Here is a 25,028-nt window from a genome sequence, read left to right as displayed (position 1 = left end):
TTTCCTGCACTGAGAATGAAGCGTTGTAATTTCATTCAGCTACACTGGTGTGTAGTTCTGAATGACAGTAAAGTTTTCTTTGACTTGACTTTGACCTTGTCTCAGGCCTAATGTGTGTGACAATGCAGGCCATTCCCTGTTATAGTTGAAGGAGGACATCTGCCTTATCTAATTCTTTTTGGGTGAAGGAATCTAAAGGCATGAAGGTTTTTGCTTTTAAGATAAGGGTAAAGTATACATTCCCTTATAGCATTCCTCGGGCAGCCTCCCACCTTTTTGTAGACAGTTTGACTTATGAGCTGCTCTGTTTTCTGGCTTGTAGTTCTTGCTACCTTTACCTCAAAGAAGCATAATCTGTGTTTAGAATAGGAGGATAAAAATATATAGGCTGTGTTCACCATGGAGCTTTTCTATAACAATGTTCTTACAACATGGGGCATGCAGGCTGTACTACTTCAGCTCTGAAGAAAACAAATGACCTCTGTGTGAGCCCCTGGAGAAGTAAAGTGCTTTTCTTTCCAAGCACCCTAAGACAAGCTATGAATTTATCTCTACAGCCCTACACAGGTCTGAGAAACAACAACTCCTTGCTAACTTGATGCTAAACAAATGTGGGCAGCTTACTCTTGACCATTGAACACTGAACTTGTCTGTCTGTATTTCCTTCTGAGTTTTTTCTTTAAGGCAAACTTCACACAGTATCAAAAAATACAGAAAAGGTAGCAAGCTTTGACCTTCATTGAGTGTCTGTTTGCCACACTGCCAAGCTACCTCTTTTCCAACAGCCTAATACATAGAGAAGAGGAAATTTGGCACACAGAACAGGATGACCAAGGATCAGACAATTTGGATGTCACCAGGTCTCCTTGCTAGCAGACCTTGCAAAGGGTTATGCGGGAGCTCTGATAATCATTGTAAGACAATTCTGTGACTTTCACCTTTGATTTCAGAGAACCATCATCAAGGATCAGTGGGTTCTGGATGTAGTCTTTTAACAGCCACTTTGACGAGCTTCTGGGCTGTCCACTATTAAGAGCTCCCTTAAAAGATTAGGTGGTGTTTGTAGAGCACATGGAGCAATTGTTAACAGTGCTATAGACCCTGAACCTTCCTTCAGATGGAGACATAGGGTTTTATTCCAGTCTCTTCCATATTCTAAAGGTTAAAGTAAAGTTCCAGACTGTTTCGAACCTCAGCAGTTTGAGCAAGCTCATCATGTACTCTTAAGATGTCCTTCTATTCTCATGTTGCAGTATTCATTACAGTAGGGGGGGTTGCTGCCTGCAGCTCTTACATCCGGCCAGAATACCAAAGTCTGCGGTGTAGGAGGGTACATGTGATGTCCTCTGTCAGAGCTATAAATCGATGTAGGATATAAAAGTGATGTCTGCACGTACCCGCTTCAGAATTTTTCTGCCGCAGTGAATGTCAGACTCCAGTTCACCAGTTCGGGAAGCAGATCGCTAGTTCTTAGACGAACTCTACAGTAAACCGCTACAGACAAGTACCCTGTTGGGTTTTCCTTGTCTTTTAATTGCCAAGACGTATATGTCCACTAGAAAGGGGAAGTGTGCTTGTGGGAGACAAGTTCTTCACAAGGACATGCACGAAAAGTGCATATTCTGTTTAGGCGAGGCCCACGACCATACGTCCTGTCCCATTTACAAATCCTTTGTACCTAAAACTCTTCGCAGCCATCTAGCCGTGTTAAAATTATACTTGGAAAATCAAAGCCTTTGGCATCTCATGCTCAGTACGGAGAGTGGAGTAGGCATGTCCAATGAGTCGTGTGGAAGAAGGCCAAGAAAGTTAGGCTGGATTCCCATGCTGCACCTCAGAAGTCCGGAGGGATTCTTGAGGCTTATGAAAGCCTGGGATCTTTTCAGACCTCGGTTTTCCAACCAGGCCTGGGTACCTCGATGGAAGCTGGGATGGCAGAAACTTTGAGTACGTCTGCTGAAGTTAATCAGCCATCAGATCCAGATGGAGGGGAAACACGACTCATACGGTCAGAAGGCCCTACTCTTACATGACCATACACCCAGATGTTGGCTCCCACTCATTCTCAGCCATCTGCCCATATGAAGAGAAAACAAAAAGTAAAATCTCCTGAGCATCAACCTATTCTTGAATGGGAAGTTTTCTTACAGAGTCTTTTTAAGGCATTTCAGGCCTTACAGACACAGCAACCACCAGCTGCTACCCCTTCAGGGCCTCCTTTAATGGTATCAGAGGAAGACAATTCCTCTTCTGAGGAATCACTAACATATAGATGACAAGTAGACTTTCCCAAGGATTTTATTCCCACAGAGGAAGAGGATCCCATCACCCCTGAGTCTCCTGGAGAAGAATTCACCTTTGGAGACACCATTTCCTTCATGAGGGAACATTTTAAGTGGCAGGCCTCAGAGGTCTCTAAGAAAAGGTACTTTGACCTGCTGCAGATGGAACAACCATCCCTCTCTGCTGTGCACCCTATGCTACCTGCATTCCAAGATGCCTTCTTGGCCACTTCACAGGCCCCAGATTCACAACGCCTAGCCTCTAAACGTCCTGACCATTTTTACAAGGTCCCTCTGGACACCGAATTCCTATTTAAACCCCCTCCCCCCAGGAGACCCAGCCGTTATTACAGTCTCTGATGATAAAACATCCAGACAGTTACCTTCTACTGCTCTCTACCCTACTGATAAAGACAGCAAGTTTATGGACAGACTAGGGAAGAAAGTGTATACCTCCTGTACTCTGGCTTTAAGAGCTCTGAACTACCAACCACATGTGGCTAGGTATGTCCTGGACACCATATCCAAGGTTTCTACCCTCCTCTCTCAGGTTCCTAATTCATTTATAGAAACCCAGCTTAACACCTTACTTTCCACAGCACCTCAAGTGACCAGGCACTCCAAGTGCAATTATGATGCTGTGGAAGCCTCTTCAAAATCTGCTGCATCATGTTCAGAGCTGAGGCGATATTCCTGACTTCAGCCACTTCCTATGGATGTGCAAACTAAACTGCTTGATGCCTCACTGGACAGTAAAGCCCTGTTTGGGCAGGCTTCAGCAGAACTTCTTAAATCCCGTCAAGAAAAGGGAAAGGAACTTCAGAAGCTAAAACATTTGCTGGTGTCTCCTATCTCCAGATATCACAGAAACTACCCACAAAGAACTTCCTTTGTCAGGAGACATTCCTTCCACCCCTTCGACCACCCCTTTTTGGAGCCAGTCTGACCAAACCTGACCACCTCCACTGTGACTTAAACTACTAATCCCAAACACCCCCTTATCCCTTCAGCTCTCCCTACCCTCGTGGTGGAAAATCACATCAGAAAACTGAGTCCTCTCAATCATTCAGAGGGGATACTTTATGACTTGGTGAATGTTACCCCCCCTTCCAGGGAATTCCTCAACCTACAGCAAACCAAACTCACCTTTTCCCACCCATCATTCAACAACTGCTAGCTCAGGGCATCATAGAGCAGCTAGCCTCTCCAAAAAAGAAACAAACATTTTTACTCCAGAATGTTTCTGGTACCAAGAAAAGACGGCCCACAGAGGCCAATTCTGGATTTATCTTTCCTAAACCTGTTCATCAAGGTAACCAGTTTCAAAATGATTACCTTACCTTTACTCCTACCACTCATACCAGCAAAAGCTTTCATGGTAACTCTGGATTTGAAGGATGCCTACCTCCACATTCCTGTGCACCCAGATTACAGGAAATTCCTACACTTTGCAATAGGCTGCTGGCATTTTCAATTCTCTGCATTGCCCTTTGGACTCTCCACTGTTCCTCGAGTGTTCACAAAGTGTCTAGCATCCTTCATTGCTCACTGCAGAACACAGGGTATACAAATATACCCATATCTAGATGACCTGTTAAATCATCAGGACCGCCAAATGTTTCTACACCCCCTACAGCAGGTGATCTCCACCCTGACTCACTTAGGGTTTACTATAAACAGTGAAAAGTCTTACCTGAACCCCACTCAATACCTGGTTTGATTGGGATGCAGGATCGAACAGACAGAATGAAGGCCTTCATTCCAGACCAAAGGATCCCGGACCTTTGTCTATACTTCAGCAAACTTATCACCAAGAGTTCCTAAGGATGTTAGGCCACATGGCATCCCTAATACCCATGCTACCCCTGGCAAGACTCCACATGAGAAAAATCCAGTGGATTCTGAAGAACTTATGGAGCCAACACTCCCATCCCCTGGACACCCCCCTCCCCTACTTCAGTGTCTGAAGAGGGAACTTCAGTGGTGGATTTCTGCCATCCACCTCAACCAAGGAACCCCATTACAGGTACCGGCCCCCCTACAATTTTCCACAGACGCATCAGACATGGGTTGGGGTGCAATGCTACTACACAACCAGAAGCAATTCACAGTGCAGGGAAAATGGTCCACAGTAAGACAAAAGAACCATATCAGCATCAAGGAAATGAGCACTCCTAGCCCTACAAACATTCAAGTCAGCTCTATGCCCTGGAATCCTGAAAATAATTACGGACAATATGGCTGTCCTGTAGTACATAAATGGGGGGGGGGGGGCAAGATCCTACCTTCGTTGCAGTGTAGCCAACAAGATCTGGACCCTAGCATCATCACTCCAGATTTGTCTGGTAGCAGTGTATAGAATGTTATGGCAGACTCATTCAGCAGAATTTCAGCTCCCTCTCACAGATGGATGCTTCACAGAGAGGTATTTCTAGATCTTATCCACGGGTGGGGTATTCCACAATTAGATCGTTTTGTCTCCTCCCAAAACAGACAGATGCCCAGGTTTTGCACAAGGGACCCACATCCACAAGTATGGAAAGTGGACGCTGTCTCCTTTCCTTGGGAGGGAATGTATCTCTATGCCTTCCCACCCTTCACACTGATTCACACAGCTGAAAATCCACAGGGACAAACCCAAAATCTTGTTGGTGAACCCCCTTTTGGCCAAGACAGCATTGGTTTCCCCTTCTCTATCTAATGGCCAAGGGCAGTCATCACAGGTTACTCCACCAAATAGACTTGCTCACACAGGACAGGGGATCCCTACTACACCCTCAGGTGAACAATCTAAAACTGACCTTATGGGTGATAGGGTTCTAATCCCCTTCAGACACCTATACTCAGAGGATGTACTCAATGTTCTGCAAGAGGACAGAAAATCTAGTACCTAAAGAAGTTATGTATCTAAATGGAAGAGATTCTCCAGGTGGTGTCATAGGAAAAACCAGGACCCTATGACTGTTCTTGTACCCTTAGTCCTTTCCTAGTTGTCTGAGCTCCTTCACTCAGGACTAACTTATTCTTCAGTTAAAGTCAATTTATCTGCCATTTCTGCTTGTCTGCCCATGTTACCGCCTCTGGCCTCTAGACTGGTGGTCAAGCTTTTCCTGAAAGGGGTACTTCATATTAGACCCCCCCCCCCGGAAAGCCTATACTTCCCCCTTGGGACTTGACTTTTGTTCTAGAAAAACTTACATTGTCACCTTTTGAACCAGTGCATTCAGTATCCCTAAAACTCTGCACCCTGAAAACAGTTCTGCCTGTGGTCCTTACTTCTGCCTGGAGGGTATCAGAGATGCAAGCCCTAATGGGCTATCCCTCCTTACCTTATTTTCCACAAGGACAGAGTTGCCATGAGGACTAACCCCTCCTTCATGCCTAAGATAGTTAAGGAACTCTCATTAAACCAGACCATTGACCTACCTGTTTTTTTACCCTCACCCTAAAAATCCCTCAGAGAGGACTCTTCATTCTTTAGATGTCCACAGAACAACTGAGGTACTACTTAGACAAAAACAAACCTATTAGAAAGTCTGACCAGCTATTCATCTCCTTCCACCCTATGGCTCTAGGGAATGCAGTCTCCGAACAGACCACTCTGCATAGCTCTCTTTTGGCATACACTATTCCTGTCATGGAAAAACCTTACACGGACATATCAAATCACACTCAACCAGGGCAGCTGCTTCCCCAGCTGCCTTTTTCAAAGGAGTTGTTTACACCTCAATTTTAGAAGCTGCTACTTGGGCTTCAGTGCACACCTTTACCAAACATTGCAAACTGGACCTAGCCTCCAAAGCTAGAGCTGGATTTGCCAGATCTATTCCTCAGGGTCTCATTGACCAGGGACCCCAGTCCTCCACCCAGGCTCATACACAAAAGCTTTGGTACTCTCCCTACTGTAATGAATACTGCAACATGAGAATAGAAGGACATAGAACAGTTGTGTAAGAACTTACCATAACCTTAGATGTCCTTCTCTTCCATGTTGCAGTATTCAGTCCCCCCCTCCTACCCCCTCTAGTTTACCTGTCTAATATACTTTTACTTCACCCCCTCTCACCCCCTAAAGGGCCCATCTCAATACCAAAACATTGCCAAATGCCAGTAATAACGGCCACACAGGTAAAAAACACACTCTCCAAAGTAAGAATACAGCATCCATGGGACCAGATGACATCCCAGGCTGTGTACTGCATGAACTACAAAATGAACTGGCACCTCACCTAAGTGTCATGTTAAATCATAGCCTCACCTGAGGCTTTGTGCTCACTGATTGGCGCACAGCTACAGTTATCCCACTCCATGAGGGAGGATCCACCTTGGATCCCGGGAGCTACTGCCCCATCAGTCTGACGAGCCTGAGCTGCAAGGCCATGGAACGTATTATCATGGAACTTATAAATAAAGGCACTGGCAACCTTCAAACACTGGACCCCACGCAGTTTGGGTTCGTGAAGGGCCGATCTTGTCTCTTGAACCTGATTGACTTCTTTGAATCAGTCTCCAGAGCCGTGGACAAGGGTAAGGTGGTCCACACAGCTTACCTGGACCTCACCAAGGCCTTCGACACCATCCCCCACTCTGGAATCATAGATAAACTTACTAAGCTGGGCATTAATCCGTAAGTCACTTGATGGGTTGACCACTAGCTTACTGACAGAACCCACACTTAAAAGTAGCCGACTCCAAATCCAGTTTCAGGCAAGTGACAAGTGGAATACCTCAGGGTTCAGTCCTGGGACCGCTCTTGTTTTGCGTCTAGTTTTCTAAAATACAGGCCAACACTAAGGGACTCTGGCTAACAAAGTTCGCAGATGACTCCAAACTGGGAGCCATTATTGAATCCCCAAATAATGTGGATATTCTACAAAAGGGCCTTACAGAAACAGATGCTTGGTGCCAGAGCCATGGGCTCAAGCTCATTGCCAAGAAATGTATAGTTATCCCTTTTGGGAAAGTACATGTACCCTTGAATTACCACATAGGTTGCAGTACACTAAACACCAAAAGTGTGATGAGACTTGGGGACACAGGTGGACAGTGGTCTCACCTTCGATAACCACATTGCCCCAACAGTCAGGAAATCCTTCTATGTGGCACACCTCATCACTAAGGGCTTTTCATCCAGAAAAAAGGAGGTCATTGTCCCATTGTACTCATCTCTCATTAGACCCATTATAGAATACAACGCCCTGTTTGGTATTTACCTCTCAAGACATCTGCAGCAACTGGAAAGGCTGCAGAAATACCTCACTAAAAGGATCACAGGCCTAAAGCAGATGCCCTATGCTGACCATCTAAAAAAAACTCCACCTATACTCTGTCGCATATTGCCTACTCAGAGGCAATCTCTGGTTGACATACAAGGCCACGTCAAACCCATGTTTGGACATGCTACACTTAAAGAAATCCTAATCTTTTAGAGAAGCATGCTCCAGGGATCTAAACCTTGTCATCACAATGAACAAAACATGCTGGAGGGATAGGTTCCTGACCCAGAGACTCCCCAGACTCTGGAATAGACTGCCTATACATATCAAGCAGAGCGCCTCTTTGGCCCACTTCAAAAGGAACCTGGATGATTGGATGGGAGAAAGGAAATTCACCCCAGGGATCACGTCAGTCACACTGCTAGACAGGGGTCCAGGGAAGTAAATACTGTGGGAAGAAATAACCAGGGAATTGTTATGGCTAGGCTTGTATAGGCCCTAGGGCCGATAGCCTAGTACCAACCTATGGAACCTACTTACCTGTGGGGACATAGTCAACCACCATAGTCAACCACCATAGTCAACCACTCTCTTAACTTCTCCACTACACGCAGCCTATCAAATACCCTGTGGTCTAGTCTACATATGAGTCTCAAGGGTCTCCCAGTTATGACCCTCTTTAAACCTCCAGGAGTACTACTGTATGCGGCAGTCCATTCTGAAGAGGATACGTCCAGACTTCACTTTTGTACCCTATCTCAGTTTATGGCTCTGACAGAGGACGACCCACGTACCCTCCTACAGTAAGACTTTGGTATACTGGCCGGATGTCGGCGCTGCAGGCAGCAGCCTCCCTACTGTTATGAATACTGCAACATGGAAGAGGACATCTAAGGTTATGGTAAGTTCTTAAACAACTATTCCTTCCAGCTGGTTAATTCTCAGGGGATCATATATGTGTTTCTACTGAGGACCTAGATCCAGTTTCTAAAGTTATGGCCAACTTGGTAAACTGTAAAGAACAACAAGCACAGTATCCACCAACAAATTTAATAAAATCTCTGACGTCTCGGCCAAAGCCTTCAAGGAGAATAAAACACTCTCTGTGACATAGCAATTTATACATCTAAATATAAAATAATTACACAATTAATCAATTAACTTACTCATCAATTAAGTAATGCCTTCCAGTTGAACTCCTCATTAAGCCCAAAAGGAGACATAGTTTTAAATTTTAAAATGTACAAAGCTTCTTTTTGTAATAAAAGAGTTTTCACATTAATATTATGATATGCAGAGACACAAATTTGTTCTAACACAGTGCCTTTTAAACCAACACTGCTCTTGTTATGAAATTGTGCAAAATGTAAAGCTACAGGACTATCAACATTAGCATTATTTATGTCCCTAATATGCTGTAAGAGCCTTGTTTTAAATGCCCTTTTTGTCTCTCCTATGTAAAATTTATTACAGGGACATCGTAAGGAATATACAATACCTACTGAGTTACAATAAAAACAATTGTTAGTACTGAATTTAACATAATTAATAGAAGTAAAATAAGATACAATATGCTTACAGGCTTTACACCTTCCACAAGGAAAGGTTCCAACTTTAGAAGGTTCCCTATATATTTCTGAAGAGGGTATACTAAACTTACTTTTAACTAAGAAGTTTTTAATATTTCTTCCATTATGGTAAGAAAATTTTAAATTCACATTCAACCACTGTTGAACATTCTTTAAAGAACATAAAAAAGCCAAAAACGGCTCACTATATCAAGAAACTGCCTAGTAAAACAACCAAAAGTAGTTACAAAATAAATATTTTCATTTTGGTTATTAATATTATCATATCGTACCACTTCATGACCAAAAATATGAACATTTCTAAAACCTGTCGGTTTAACCCCTCTAACCAACCTATCAAAACTTTTATTCAGAATTTCCTTACTGTACCCTCGATTTATGAAGGAATTAACCAAAGACTTCATTTCTTTATGAAAAGTTTCAGGCTTATTACAAAGTCTATATATTCGTAGCATTTCCCCATAAGGTAAAGCATTTAAAGTGTGGGGAGGGTGCCCACTAGTACCATGTAAATATTGATTAACTCCTTCAAATTTTCTATTTAGTGAAGTAACAATGTTCCTACCATCAGAAATATCTAACACAACATCCAAAAATGGAATAATATGTCCAATATTCAGCCCATCAAATTTTAACAGATATTTGTTCTCATTAATATCGTTAACAAATTCCTTAATATCTTCTTCATTAGCTTCCACTAAGAATATCAAATCATCCACGTACCTATAGTATTCAATCACATGTGTGTGAAAAAAATTTATGTTTATAAATAACTTCCAATTCAAATAATCCCATAAAGAGATTGGTATACATGGGGACAAATGAAGCCCCCATAGCCGTACCCTGCAACTGCTGATATAAAACATGATTAAATTCAAAAAAAATATGAGTCAAACAAAAATAAACCAATTCAACTATAAATTCTGTAGCAGGAAAATCACCTAAAAAGAACCTAATAGCCTCTATACCAAACTGATGTTTAATATTAGTATATAGGCTCTTAACATCAATAGTGACCCATAGCATATTCTGATTTAATTCTGTCCCTTTTATTTTTTCCAAAAAATCAAAAACATCACAAATATCTGAAGGTAATCTAATAACATATGAAGACAAAAAATGATGTAAAAAAATACCTAAATTATGCAAAAAATAATAAGAACCTGAAACTATAGGCCTACCTGGAGGCTTGGATAAACTTTTGTGTATTTTAGGTAGGCAATAGAATAAAGCCATTTTAGAACCTTCCACCTGAAACTTTTTCTTAATTTCTGTTTGACAGAAATAACCCAATCTAACCCCTTTATTAATAAGATCTACATATTCTTCAATAGATCTAGTATATACCTGTAAATCCACCACTTTATATGTATTAGTATCACATAAGTGATCCATACACATAGACAAATAATCTGTAAAGTGCATGGCTACCAATTTGTTCCCCTTGTCAGATGGCTTGAAAACAATCTCACCCATCTTTCCAAGAGTTAACAAAGCTTTCCATTCATCACGTTGCAAATTATATTTAATACTAGATTTTTTGTTCATATATTCTTTATAAGCTAACTCAGTAAAATGATTTACTAAACTCACAAACTGACATACCTCTCCATTTAAACTACTAGGCATAAAATTACTATATGAAGGAACATTAGTTGTATCAAGCTTATAATATGCATTGATATCACCGTCCGACAAACAAGAGTAAAAGCTATCGGAAGAACTGCTAACACTATCCTCACAAAATGTGGGAGAAGAAATATCAACATTTTTAAAAAAATGTTTAAGCTGTAATTTTCTACCAAAGACATAAACATCTCTCTGTAACTCATGAAGTCGGGTGACCACTGTGGGGATAAATTTCAAACCCCTATTCAAAACAGACATTTCCATATCACTAAATACATAATTAGACAAATTAATGACATACTCTTGAGTATTTAAAACAGTATTAGCACTATGAGCAAAAATAGAGTCAACGTCTGCCCCGTTTGAATCCACCCTGTCCATATCGTTGCCCACCTGGATTCGATGATTGCTCCCATGTCCGTTTCTGTCCCTGTGCATTGGGGATAGATGTGGCAGCATCCCCACGAAAAGTTTGTCGTAAATTATCCCTTTGCTGAGCCGCCGGAAGAACAGGGTAGTCAGAATCATAACAATCCTCTTCGTACGAGGTGTAGCCGCCTTCTGAAGCTGAGGAATAGTGTGATGAATTCACAGCCTTACCCGGCTGAAACCTAACTTGTTTGCGAATCTTGGTACGTTGTGTCCTAGAAAGGAAAGCCCTATTGGACTCGTAGTCGCGTACATCACGCAACAGCTTCCCTTTTTTCTGGTCAATCAGCGTGGCCTCATATTCTTTAAGTTTAAAGTTTGTTTGCTTCAAAAACTCATCAAATGTAGAAGCCGGAAAAGAATTAGTGAGATCTAAACACAGTTTTTTAATACTGGAACACAACTCTTTTTGTTTCAATTGATCGCGCTCAATAAGAATGTGCAACCATTCGGTAACACATTTGTGTGCTGCATTAACCCATCTTTTGTGAAAGACACAATCTGTGTCCAAAGTCAGGTCAAATGGAGTAGAGGGGTCTTTGAAGACTCTGAGACCTCTCGGAGTAGTTTCAGTCTCCAAATACTTTTGCAAACCGCATACATTATAATATACTGCAGTTTCTTTCCACATTAGTTTTTCCAGTTCCTCAAACAGCAATTTATTTTCTGTATTCACAACCAATGGAACCTTTCTGCCAACACAGGAGAACGGGTTGGAAGACCGCATACGTCTCTCTTCCTCCCACTTCTCCCAAACAGTATTAGTTTCAGTTAATAATCTCTGGGAAGCTCGCCACTCACCTCTGTCAGCTGGAGTAGCTGAATTGACAAGTAAATTATCAAGAGACATTTGATTTCCTTCCATAGTCTCTCTGAAAATGCGAGGAAGATGGTACTGTGGATCAGTAGACATCAGAAAACAAACCACAAAGCAGCCAAATGCAAAGAACAACAAGCACAGTATCCACCAACAAATTTAATAAAATCTCTGACGTCTCGGCCAAAGCCTTCAAGGAGAATAAAACACTCTCTGTGACATAGCAATTTATACATCTAAATATAAAATAATTACACAATTAATCAGTTAACTTACTCATCAATTAAGTAATGCCTTCCAGTTGAACTCCTCATTAAGCCCAAAAGGAGACATAGTTTTAAATTTTAAAATGTACAAAGCTTCTTTTTGTAATAGTTTTCACATTAATATTATGATATGCAGAGACACAAATTAACATGAGCAGTGTTGGTTTAAAAGGCACTGTGTTAGAACAAATTTGTGTCTCTGCATATCATAATATTAATGTGAAAACTCTATTACAAAAAGAAGCTTTGTACATTTTAAAATTTAAAACTATGTCTCCTTTTGGGCTTAATGAGGAGTTCAACTGGAAGGCATTACTTAATTGATGAGTAAGTTAATTGATTAATTGTGTAATTATTTTATATTTAGATGTATAAATTGCTATGTCACAGAGAGTGTTTTATTCTCCTTGAAGGCTTTGGCCGAGACGTCAGAGATTTTATTAAATTTGTTGGTGGATACTGTGCTTGTTGTTCTTTGCATTTGGCTGCTTTGTGGTTCGTTTTTTGACTTGGTAAACTGTGTCTGAAAATCTGTTCACTTTCTGACATCACCATTTTCTATTCAAGGTGCTACATTTTGATCTGTCATCTGCTAAAAAAAATTGTTCACAAAGTCTTGCTGGAGAGGTTTATCCTAGCATTCCTGTCTCATGGTGGCTGCTTAGAGAGACTTCTTGACAGTGACCATTTCCTGTTTTTGTGTCTACACTTACAAAATTAACATGCCACAGTGTTAACACAGTAAAAAAAAAACAGCATATCACATAAAAGTAATAACAGTTTTCAGGATGTTATGAACAGAGAATTAGTAAAATTGGTTCATAGGTTGTTACTAAGTTTACAACATCCAGGGAGAAGACCGTCGAGAAGCATAACCACATAAACCCAGTCAATACCAATAGAAGGAGAATGTTCCCAATGAAGTAAATTTTACTTACGTACTCCAGGTGAAAATGTTATAGTCATCCATCCTGTTATCCATACTGGTTTTGAAGGTTGTTAGGGAGGTACTCTGCTTGATATGTAAAGATAGCTTATTCCACAAATGGGGAATATTTTGGTTTAGTCACTTGTGTGTGCCATTTGGAGATGATGTGGTTGAATAGGTTTAAGTCTGCAGTGTAGGCATTTGCTTTAACAATGGTTCTATTTATGGGAAAGAGTTCAAAGAATGCTGTATCATTCATATCACAGAAAACTACGCAGAGGCCACCTTTCGGAAGCAGCAGGAGGAGCTTTTAATCTCTCAGAGCAAGTAAGAATACAGAGGCCCTGAAATCTTTTGGTGAGGAAGCACCATGGCCTCTTGAGATGGTTAAAGTGCTTGGTGAGGTACATCCCAGAGTGGTAATTGTGTTTAATTGATGGCTGTAATAAGAGATGAATAAAGTGAAATTATAAGCCCTTTCCTTGGGGAGATACCATGTAGGATAAGTTGTACAAGGCAGAAGGATTTTCTAACCATCACAAAAACATGGCAGTCAGAGGAGAGTCTATTTTCAGTAAAAGTACCAAAGGCTTTGATGACTGTGTTGGGTTTAAGTGGAACGTTATCTACATGCTAGACAGAGGTAATGCTAGATTTACCAGGGGAAACAATACTGCATTTATTGGCATTGAGGGTATATTCTATGTTTAACACAGCAAGTATTTCTCTGATCTAGTCCTTGCTGGAGCGTTTGGGTGTTAGAATGTGATTTGATAACTGTCCCCAAGTTTGCAGTCATAAACTTGGTTAGCCATTGTCCACTGATATCAGTTTTCATACCAGCAAGATATTTCCCAAAGGTGAGGGAGTCCAGAACAGAGTTCTGTTTGACACTGGTGGTAATTTTTCTGCCTAGAGCAACCACCCTTGACCTTAACAGTATGTTTTTTGTCAGAAAGCCAGCTACCAGTCTAGTGATCTATGTGTAGGTTAATGTTGAGTTCAGAGAGCGTGCCATTAATTCCAGCAGTTGGGATAGTATCAAATTCATTGGCAAGATCCAGATAGGCAGAGAGGATTGTATGGCCCTTATTAGTTCTCAGCAATCCTTTAAAAAAATTTTGACCGGGTTGAGCAAGAAAGATATGACCTTTACAAAGCTAAACTGTTTTGGATCCAGAAGTATAAGGTCACCTATATCTTTGCTTATTAGTTCATAGCCTTGCAACTAATAGTAGTGAGACTAATAGGTCTGTTTTTCCCAGGATCCGTAGAAGGGTCACCTTTATGCAAGGACACAATAACTACACTCCACACATTGGGGATGTAAACAGTGGTGAGACTTGGGTTGAAGAGGTAATGAAGGAGCTTTGCTAGATGGGGCTTACTGCTTCTCAGCAGATATCCAAGGCTGTTTTCAGGATTCATGGAACTAGTGCTTTTAATTTTAGAAAGTGCCAAAAGGGTGTGTTCCAAAGTGACTTTAGGAGGAAAGGGGTAGTATGGGGACAGATATGAGGGCTGGTGGAAAGGGGTAGTATGGGGACAGATATGAGGGCTGGTGGAGTGAAGTTGAAAAACAGTTTATTTGCAGGAATGGTAGCAAAGTCTGTGGAGTCAGAGAAGCAGGTACCATTAGAGGCAAGTTCACCACAGAATTGTTGGTTACAAAAAATTCTGTTTAAGAAACCCATCATAAGACACTTCCTGAACTATCTTGTAAAATCTCACTTACAGAGCAGCTTTAGTGGATCCATCAAAGCAAGACCATAAAGGAAGAAAGACCTGAGCCCAGATAAGTCATCCTCAAACCTGGTGATCACCACCAGTCCCAAGGCAGCTGAATAAAGTAATTATGAAGGCCAGTAGAGCACCAACGCTCATTTAATTAGGGGAGACCCTGATCTTGTAGACCTTTAAACAGCATTACAAGAACCCTAAACATGATATATAGAGAACCTCTAAGATAAAGGATTTTGCAGTAGTTTAGATAGGAGGGAATAGGTCTACATAACTATTAGTAGGCCCTCTGATAGAATAAGGTGCTCAATATGAGTAATGTTCTTCATTAAATACGGGACTTGATGGTTTTTGAGATTTGATGCTGGAGTAACAGACATTCTTTGAAGGTCAATCCAGTATTGTACATTGTAAACCTAAAATTCAACCTGTAATCCCCCTAGTAAAAATAGTATGGGGGGGTCTGAGAATAGGCATACTTTATGATTTAAGTGGGTGGAGAAGTGTGTCAGGAGTAATTTGTGACAGACGAGTACCAGTAAGAGTGAAAGGGAAGGTCTACAAGAGGGCAGTGAGACCAGCTATGTTATACGGGTTGGAGACAGTGGCATTAACAAAAAGGCAGGAGTCAGAGCTTGACGTGGCAGAGTTGAAGATGTTAAGATTTGCACTGGGTATGACGAGGATGGACAGGATTAGGAATAAGTATATTAGAGGGTCAGCCCAGGTTGGAAGGTTTGGAGACAAAGCCAGAGAGGCAAGATTACATTGGTTTGGACATGTGCTGAGGAGGGATGCAGAGTATATTGGGAAAAAGATGCTAAGGATAAAGCTGCCAGGTAACAGGAAAAGGGGAAGGCCTAAGATAAGGTTTATGGATGTGGTGAGAGATGATATGCAGGTGGTTGGTGTGACAGAGCAAGATGCAGAGGACAGGAGGAAATGGAAACAGTTGATCTGCTGTGGCGACCCCTAATGGGAGCAGCCGAAAGAAGAAGAAGATGGTTTAAGTGTAAAATGAAAGACCATGCCAGTAGTCTTATTTGGGTTGACTTTGAGTCTAGTAGAAGGCATCCCTATAAACATGTCTGTCAAACTTTCCTCTGTTCTTTGAGTCATTCAGATATGTAGGTAGGCATTATTAGTCTAGATTTCATAATGTTAACCTTTCCAACAGACCAGATCAGCAAGTGACAACGTAATATAATAATGTTTGACCCCTGGGGATCCCACAACTAAGCAGAGGAAGAATTCCCCTCCTCCCCAGAGGCTGACACTTACACACTGAGTTGTAGGAGGCAAACCAATCAAGAACTGTATTGATACCACACAGTAGGACTTCAAGGTCTTCAAGAAGATCAGTTCAACCACTCAAGATCAGGTAGCTATATTAAGGCGGACAAGAATGGAGTAGCAGATTTGCTGTAATGTTACTAGAATGTTGTTCACCCCTTCAGTGAGAGAGGTATTGTTTTGTTGGCAAGCATAGAACCTGAATTGAAATGGGCCTTGTAGACTGTAAGACTAAAGGATTGAACTAAAATGCTTGCACACCACCTCCTCTGTAATTCTGTCATTAAAGGGAAGGTTGGAGATAGAGGTGTAGCTTTCCAGAGTGCCTGGATTAGAGGTAGAATTCTTGAAGGTTGGTGTAGTCGAGGCCCTCTGTAAATTATATGGAAATGTACCAGTCCTCAAACAACATTAAACAATACTGAAATTTAAAAAAAAAGACTTCAAGGTGTAAGACATTAACAGCTTGGTTGGTCCTGGGCCTAACCTATAAGCAGTGGGTCAAATTCTTGTAATGTTAAGGTCATTGCACTCATTCCACGTCCAGTCTGACATGTTAGTGTTGTGCACAAGTGCGGGGTCAGCATATCCTCTCAGTAGTGCCTTCCAGTTAATGAAGTCCCTGTTGTATACAAATAATTGAACAGCTAATTCACAGTCATGTGAAGTAAAATCCTTCTGGGTAACCAGGCAGGCTTGACTACAAATTCTGTCAACTACTTAAAAAAGCAGAGTTAGTCATTTCCTCAAACTGAAGATTTTCCTGGACGAGTAATCTGCCTTATAATGAGGTACCTCTGACCTGTACATAAAATAATGCACATCAGTGACATTTTGTCCTGCCGAAGGTTGGTGCTTCTCCATCCTTCACTGTGTCAGCATATGGAGGGGAGGTAAGTGCCATTTCACTGTTCTCTCATAGCTCAGAAGCAGAGTGTTGTGGTCACAGGGACAAATTATTAAAAACTACCATGATAGAGCTGTTATATTTCACAGACCCATAGCTGGCTCATCTAGCACCAGGTGCTTGTCCCTCCCAGTTCTTCAATTAAAAAAAGGTCCATGCTCCCTTAGTCTGGTGCTCCAGTCATATCCTTGTCCCCCTCAGTTCATCAGTTAAACAGCAAAAACAAGGACTTACTACATTTGTAGCACTACACAAGTACTGAAGTGCTTTCCTATACTGGCATTCTAAACACACACACACACACACACACACACACACACACACACACACACACACACACACACACATTACTGTACAAAAAATGCTTACTCATCCTCTGTACCAGTCTATAGTGCCACATAGCATTAATCAGCAAAAATTGAAAAACTCCTTTTGGAATTTGACTTCTCCTTTATGTAACTTTGACAATGTCCCCATACTCTGCTGATCTCTGTAACTGTAATTGGTCTGTCTGTCTTGGATTGCACATTTTGGGGCAGTACACAAGAGTCTGATCAAGTAGCATAAATTCCAGAATCTGATATCTCTAATGCCTAATGCCAGAATGTAGACCAGGAAGTCAAAATATTGCAGGCCTGTCTATTTATGTGAATAGGAAGTCCTGACTGCCGTGAGATGGATTAAGGACTCTGTTTTAACAGGACAAGCAGCCAGTGCACCCCCCCCCCATGTAGCAGCTGTACCACTCACACTTCTGCTACTTACATTTTCTGTCTTGTAGGTCAGTCTCCGTGATCAGTGCAGAAGTCAGGTTTATATGAACCCAAGTATTGCATGCATCTCAGAGTAATAATTAAATGTGTGCTGGAAGTACAGGAGCCCGTCCATGAAAAAAAAATCCATTGCATATATGCAGTTTGATAAGCATGAATTCCACTTAGGTTCAAATTATGCTTCCCCACACCTGCCCAGCTGCCTAATCTGGTTGTGTACCTAGCTGTTCTTTCCCACTATGGATTGACAGCTTGTTGGGGCTTGACCATAATCCTGGCAGTCATCAGTAGGTTTTTGCCTTAGGTCATAGCTGTCTTCCTTGGACATGCCTTGTAGCATAGAAAGGAGTGGACATGAAGTGGATGCAGTGTTGAGATTTCACTCACTTCTGTAGTTAGCATCAAATCTGATCAGCCCCATTCCCCCCTTGCAAACAGATCCCTCCATTCACTCGTGGTCTCCAATGGAGGTTATTGGTGGTTACATGTTCACAGAGGTGAATGGCCTTTGCCACCAACTAGGGACGAGTGGGTAGGTAATGCCCAATCACTGCTCTATCCATCTAGGCTGTTATCAAGACATTGGCCATCTGATTCATAGCCATGCTCTGTCCCTGTGCCATAGAGGTGTCAGTTTCAATGTTGTTTGGAGCCAGTAATGCTGAATTTGGCATTGCAATGCTGAGATATTGCAGTTTGTGCCATTTGAGCACTATACTTTTTAGTTCTTCCTACATGCCTGCCACTTGACCTACAAGAGTGATATTTTGCATTTTGTCAACTTTTCTTCTAAGCTTCCACTTGATATTGATTTCCTTAACCTGACACTTCTTATGAACTAGTTTCTTTCATACCTCTCAACCGTACTGAATTCCGTGGTAAATACTGGTTTTGAGGGCAAAATATTGGGGTGCCACGAATTCCCTCGTGGCCCCTTTAATTTCGGAATTTCCTGGGCTTTTTGAAGTTTTTTTTTAATCCTGACGTCATCACGTGCACGGTGCGTATGATGATGTCAGCTTTTGCAGACTGGTCTAGTTCAGGCAGACTGGTCTAGTTCAGGCAGTGCACAGCACATCTTCCTTCCCTGGCTATTCCTCCAGGTAAAAAATGTAGAAACGGCAGCTTCCTTACTTATTTATTTAACGGCATTAGTGTACTGGCAGCTTCTTTATTTAACAGCATTAGTGTACTGTTTTACTTTTAGAGAAATGGCAACTTCTTTACTTGTTTACTTAACAGCATTATTGTACTGGCAGCCTCTTTGTTATCAGGAACTTAACATATCCTCTTGAGTTGAAAGAGGATCTGTACATTTTCCAACTGGTTGCTCAAATGTGAGGATTTCCAGAGGTAGATATATTTATCATATTTTCCAGTAGCCAGGTCAGAATGTTTTGTTCCTTACAGCAAAATACTGACTTATTTACTTAACGGCATTAGTGTACTGTTTTACAAACAGCAGCTTATTTACTTAAATGGCATAGTGTACAGTTTTACATTTGAGTTGTGTATGTGACTACTTTGAGTTGGGCAGTTAACTTGTATTATGGCAGGCATTGCATTCCTTTACTTAACGGGGGGGGGGGGTGTGACTGTAATTTAGGCAGTTAATGTGTGTGCGTGCATGCGTGTGTGCGTGCATGCATGTGTGTGTGTGTGTGTGTGTGTGTGTGTGTGTGTGTGTGTGTGTGTGTGTGTGTGTGTGAGAGAGAGAAAATGCCCCAGTTGGTTAACTGCTAGAGTTACTCAGACTCAAACCCTGTACCTTAGGTGCAAGAGCCTAAATTCTCTACCCATACCACCACCACAGCTGTCCAAAGTTTTACTTTTGGTCTGTTCCTTTTAAAATTTGTGGTTTTCTGGCAAATCATTGAAAGCTGAATTCACTAAATAATGATAGCCATTTAAGTTTCCTATCTTTCAGGAAATGGATGGTAACACAAAACATTTTATTCTAACAAAGTTTCTAAGATTATACAAGCAGAGTTTAAATGTGTCCCTGGTTTTGGACTTTTGTCCCCCTCTCAATAAATTTTGGCTTTTTCCAGATTTCTTCTGCATATTTCTTCAGGGGGAGAGAAGTTTAGTGTTGCTTATGCCAAGTCTGTTTGTGTTGTTAGTAGCACAACAGTTAGAATACTTGCTTTTGATGCAGAAGGCTACTCCCACAGTATGTAGATGGATTGCTGATACTGTACTGTGTTGTACTTTTAAAGGGGGAAGATGATGCAGTCCTGAGAATGTCCTCTTTGGTAGAGATACGTAGTAACTTTGAACCTGCTATCAGGTTGCCATCCATTCCCTATTGCAGTATTACTAGCTTATCATTTTTAATGTAACATAGGCAATTTATTCCTCAAGGGCACCAGGCACTTTATTTGTAGATGAAACAATGAAATATTAAGTTGTTTGCTAGCAGCATCATCTTCAGTAGTTACAGATCTCTTTAATGTGGAATTATTTAGATCACTTTTACTTCTGCAGAGATGTGCATATTTACTGATACTGGTGGCCGTAGAAGTCTAAGTAGACTTTATGATGTAAATATGCTGAATTGGGCATTTTTGTCATTATTGGTTCATGCATTTTGTTTCATTGTTTACTGGAAAAATGTTCAAAAGAAATTTAAAATGCACTCTAACAAGTGTGCTGTATTATACAAGGAATGTAATTTAGTACAGTCAGGAAGATGTATCAAAGAACACATGTATGTTTCCTGTGCAAGGGGCCTATGATTTGAAAACAGCCCAAAGGTAATCTTTATCTGCCACTGGCCAGATAGCATTTTCTTTGAATATGGGTTTCAATGCTGTTTCAATTAATGTGAGTTTCAAGGGCAGAGAAGTTTTAATGCTAAGAATATTTTCATTGTGAAACTGTATTGCTTTGTTTAGCAGATGTCTATTAGTGATTGTGCTATAAAATGTAAAATAAAAGTTTTAAATGAAATCCAAATCATCATGGAAATAAAGCAGTATGTGCATTACAGTGTTTATGGTAAATGGGACAAACTAGCCAAGTAATGGGACATTGGAATGGGTGCAGGGGGGGGGCCTGTGTATGGGGGGGCCCATTTGACCATGATTTTGTGAGGAGGAAGGGCGGCAAACTCAAAAGACAGCTCTGGGTGTGAGGAGGAAGGGTGGCAAACTCAAAAGACAGCTCTGGGTGGCACAAACTCAAGCTATGCCACTGATGATCAGTAGGTCATGGAGAATGACTTTTGGAGGTAATAGCAAACTATAATAATGTTTTGCTAAGATTAGAATGTTGCCTACCATTAAATGCCCTAATTTTACCACAAAAGCCACATACTGCAAGTCACCAAAAACAAAATCCTAAAGTTCATAATCTCCCTTCCCAGTGAACAACATTGCTGCACATTTCAAAAAAAAAAAAAGGTTACCATTTACTACAGTGTCTGGGCTGGGGCCGTATTTTGATTGTCTGTACTTCAGTTTGCGCTTGAAAGTTGGTATCCCACAATTATGTACGTAAATTTTTGTTAGTCACTGTGCAGATTTGTACCTATTTTTCATGGGCCTTTGTCCAAATTTTTGATGTTTCCAGGTTGAGAGTTATGGTTTCATTCCAAACCTGAAACTCTGCTGGGGGGGGGGGGTACTGTTGTTCCACATCTTTGACATTCTGTATTGCACTAATGAATTGGAGTCATTCTTTATTGCATTTTGTCTTAGTGGCTATGATGGAGAAACTGTCATACTGATGTCTTTTAGTACTTAACTTTTTCTTCATTATCATCGCACAGCCTAGACAAACAAAAGGAAGTGCTTTTTTCTGTTTAAAGTGACAGTACTTTAAGTCACTAGCTTCTTCATCTGTCGAAACATCCATGCTTTTTTCATTTAAATAGTCTTGTGTGAAAGGTGTAAGCTACTTAAAAGCTTTTTATTGTACATTTAAATTTTTATCACTAGACAGTAGGTAGATTACGAGGTGTAAAGCATTTGCTGTAACAGCCCTAGCCATTTTCCAGACCCTGCCCTTGGTTCTGCCTCCTTTTAACATTTGTTGTCAAGACACAATTAATAAAATAAAGAAAATCAGGCAATTAATTCTGCCAAACAATTTGCTGGTTATGTTACTGTTTTGGTAAATCTCTGCTGAATCATGTCTAAACAAAAATGCAATTCTGTCACTTAAAAATCTGTTCTCTAAATCTTATCAGTTCACACACACATGGAAAATGGTCATTTTTGGTCAACAGTCAAAGGTTTGCACACCTCTCCACCTCTTAGCACAAGAAATCAGAACAAAGCCAAAAATAATGGTGGTACAAAGGACTAAAATGTGGACATATTTCAGATATCACTTTCATAAACTTCAAGATGCTAGAATAAAACAGGTTTTGTTTTGGCATGCATGTTCTGAAGGATGTAAAGTCTAGAACTCAGATATCTGCCATTATTTAGTGACTTCACTCTACAATGATTTGCTACAAAGCAACACATTTTATAAGGAACAGGCCAAAAAATTTGACAAAAATCTGGATATTCTGCAAAAATCTGCATGGCTGAGAAGTATGAAGGCCTGCCATTTCATATACTGTATAACTGCATTTGAGTTGTTTGGATGAATCTAGGGTTACCTTGAATGTTAGTGGCATCACTTCACCTTTGTATGAAGTCATGTTAATGTTTTTCTCTAAATTACAGGTTTAAGGTTCATGTAAATATGTGCAACATAAAAATTATATATATATATATATGTGTGTGGTTCCTGGTCTTATGATCGAAAGTACGTTTTATTGAAACATACATGATCGATCTCACTTTTGCGAAAGTGCATTTTGTCGAAAAGGTAACTAAGCAAACAGTAGTTGTTTGCATGTAGATTTAGTCGTACCTCAGCTGTTTAGTTGATTGTATAACTAAGCAAACTGTTGCTTAGATCACAGTACAGCGGGGATAAGGGAACGTTCCCTTTTCCCCATTGTAGTGCGATCTCGGAGTGAGAATATTAAAGTTGGGGGGGTGCAGAGGTGCTTGCCCCCTGCATAAACGCATGAGTACCATTTTTTTTTTTTGCGAAAGTGCATTTTCAGTAAAAGTTTAAACTTGTAAGTTTCGATGAAACGTACTTTCGATGTATAAACATAGATCCATATATATATATATATATATATATATATATATATATATATATATATGTATGTATGTATGTGTGTGTGTGTGTGTGTGTGTGTGTGTGTGTGTGTGTGTGCGCGCGTGCATGCACATTTATATAGATACCCTCCATAAAACCACAATGATTTTGAGAGGGATGAAACATTTTTACCAAATGTGGTTTCTCGACAGTTAATTAAAAAAAAAAAAAAAAAAAAAATCCTAACATCGACACATGCACCTGTGCTTGCTGTTGTGATTGATGTGAGAATGTAAACTCATCTGTAACAGTGATGATGTTTTTTTTAAAGGAGTATTCTTTTTTTTCTAATAGGATTCTACTCCTGGGGAGTCATCAAGCAAAAGTGTTCCAGTAGAAGCAGAAGAAAAGAGTGAAACGGTAAAGCTCATCCACAAGGACCAACTAGGACTCGTATCTTCCGCAACTGCCACAGATGTTCAGTCTGTGAAGAAGGAGAAGAAAGAAGATGAACCAATGGAACAGAGTCTAGAGAAAGATGTATAAACATTTGTAGAATTAGGGGAGGGTCCAGAGAAGCCAGATAAACATAATTATATTTAAAAAAACTGTTGTCTGCAGTAGACATAAAAATTGTGCAGAGTGCATCTCTTCCCTTCCACAGTGACAGATAACTTAAGTGTATTACCACTGTTAAGAAATGGGAACTAAATTTCTGACAAACCCGTTTAGGCTGTATTAGATCTGATTGCCTTCCCTGCACAGAAACTTTACCTCAGATAAATTCAAGACTGTTCCCTGAATTTTTTTTTTTTGTAAATGAGACATTTTATGTAAATGAACTCTGATACTTGTTCAAAAGTTTTTGACAGTGTAATGAATTGCTGATTTGTGATTGAGAGTAATGGAAGTAAGTCATTATACCTTTATTCTGATGTTTTGTTTTTCTGTTTTCCCCTGAAGTGTAAAAAAAAAAAAGTCATGTTCTTAATGTGATTTAGCTCAAAGACTTTGATTATTAGGTCTTACTTATTGCCATTGCACAGCAGTGTTTTGCAGAAAACCAAGCTGCTGAAATTGGACGTGTTTGCATTCTGCAGTAACCAGAAATGTAGGTAATGGCTTGGAAAAGTACACATCCTTGAGTTTCAGTATGAGTGATTCTAATACAAAAGAACCCACAGTCTCATCACTTTTTTTTTTATTTTACATTTGTATTCTTCTTACAAGCATATACCGTGGTGGTGGTGCTGCGGTAGCGTTGTCACCTCACAGTTAGACGTTGCACGTTCAATTCTCAGAGCGTCTTCTGTATGTCAACATGCGCGAATGGGCGTTCCTTCATTGAAGGTTGTGCATTAGGCCCGGCAAGCCAGCACGTAAAAATCTACTGTCAATCATTAGTGGACCGGAGTTCCGCTGTGGTGACCCCTAACCGGAAAAAGCCGAAAGACAGTCTGTCTGTATTCTTCTTACAAGCAATCATGTCTGTAAATTATCTTGTGTTGGTGTAAACCGTATGTACTAGGATTTTGTGAGCCATGGCTTATGACACTGGTAATCTCTTAAGCAGTGTCAGCAGTTGTACTGAGGACTTCTGCTGCTGAAGGACCAATGCCCAGCTGGATTTTCAGAGCGTAACATCCTACCCCTTCTTGGCTGGACAGACATATGTGTCCCTCAGATGTCAGTGTATATCCAATGTGTAGCGGGTCAATGCCCGCACTGTCTTCAAGACTTACTTGATGGCAGTGCAATTTGCAATTGGTTTATTCTACTATCTTCATTATTTTGATGCTTTCAACCTACTCCAAAGCAAAATGCCTGATAATTACCCTGTGTGGGAAAATTTTCTTTGCTGTTTCTGTTGTAGTTGCAATGTTATTCAGTGGGGAGGGATAACCGTTATGGTCTTGAGGTATGTCCACTCCAGAAGAAAACTGTGTATGAAAGTGATCAACAGATTCCCCTTAAGGATTACTGTATCGTGTCTACATTTTATCTCTTTGATTACAATGTCCATTGCTGTAGTATTTGTCAGACAGTAAGG

The 25,028-nt window shown here is 40.6% G+C and overlaps 1 protein-coding gene across 2 annotated transcripts in view; it reads left to right on the top strand.

Moving 5' to 3' along the window:
- Positions 1-23,913, top strand: part of SYMPK (symplekin scaffold protein) — a 2,606,756-nt gene extending 2,582,843 nt beyond the window's left edge. For both annotated transcript variants that reach the window (XM_044062505.1, XM_044062497.1), the window contains one exon: positions 23,333-23,913. In XM_044062505.1, coding sequence (XP_043918440.1) covers positions 23,333-23,524 — 192 coding nt within the window. In that variant the 3' untranslated portion in view covers positions 23,525-23,913. The remainder of the gene's footprint in view (positions 1-23,332) is intronic.
- Positions 23,914-25,028: the final 1,115 nt, after the last annotated feature.

Source organism: Protopterus annectens, chromosome 1.part0 (assembly GCF_019279795.1).
Source record: "Protopterus annectens isolate FY-2018-M chromosome 1.part0, PAN1.0, whole genome shotgun sequence".
NCBI lineage: Eukaryota > Metazoa > Chordata > Ceratodontiformes > Protopteridae > Protopterus > Protopterus annectens.
The sequence above is the reverse complement of the archived record's forward strand: the minus strand, read 5'-3'. Positions and strand labels throughout refer to the sequence as shown.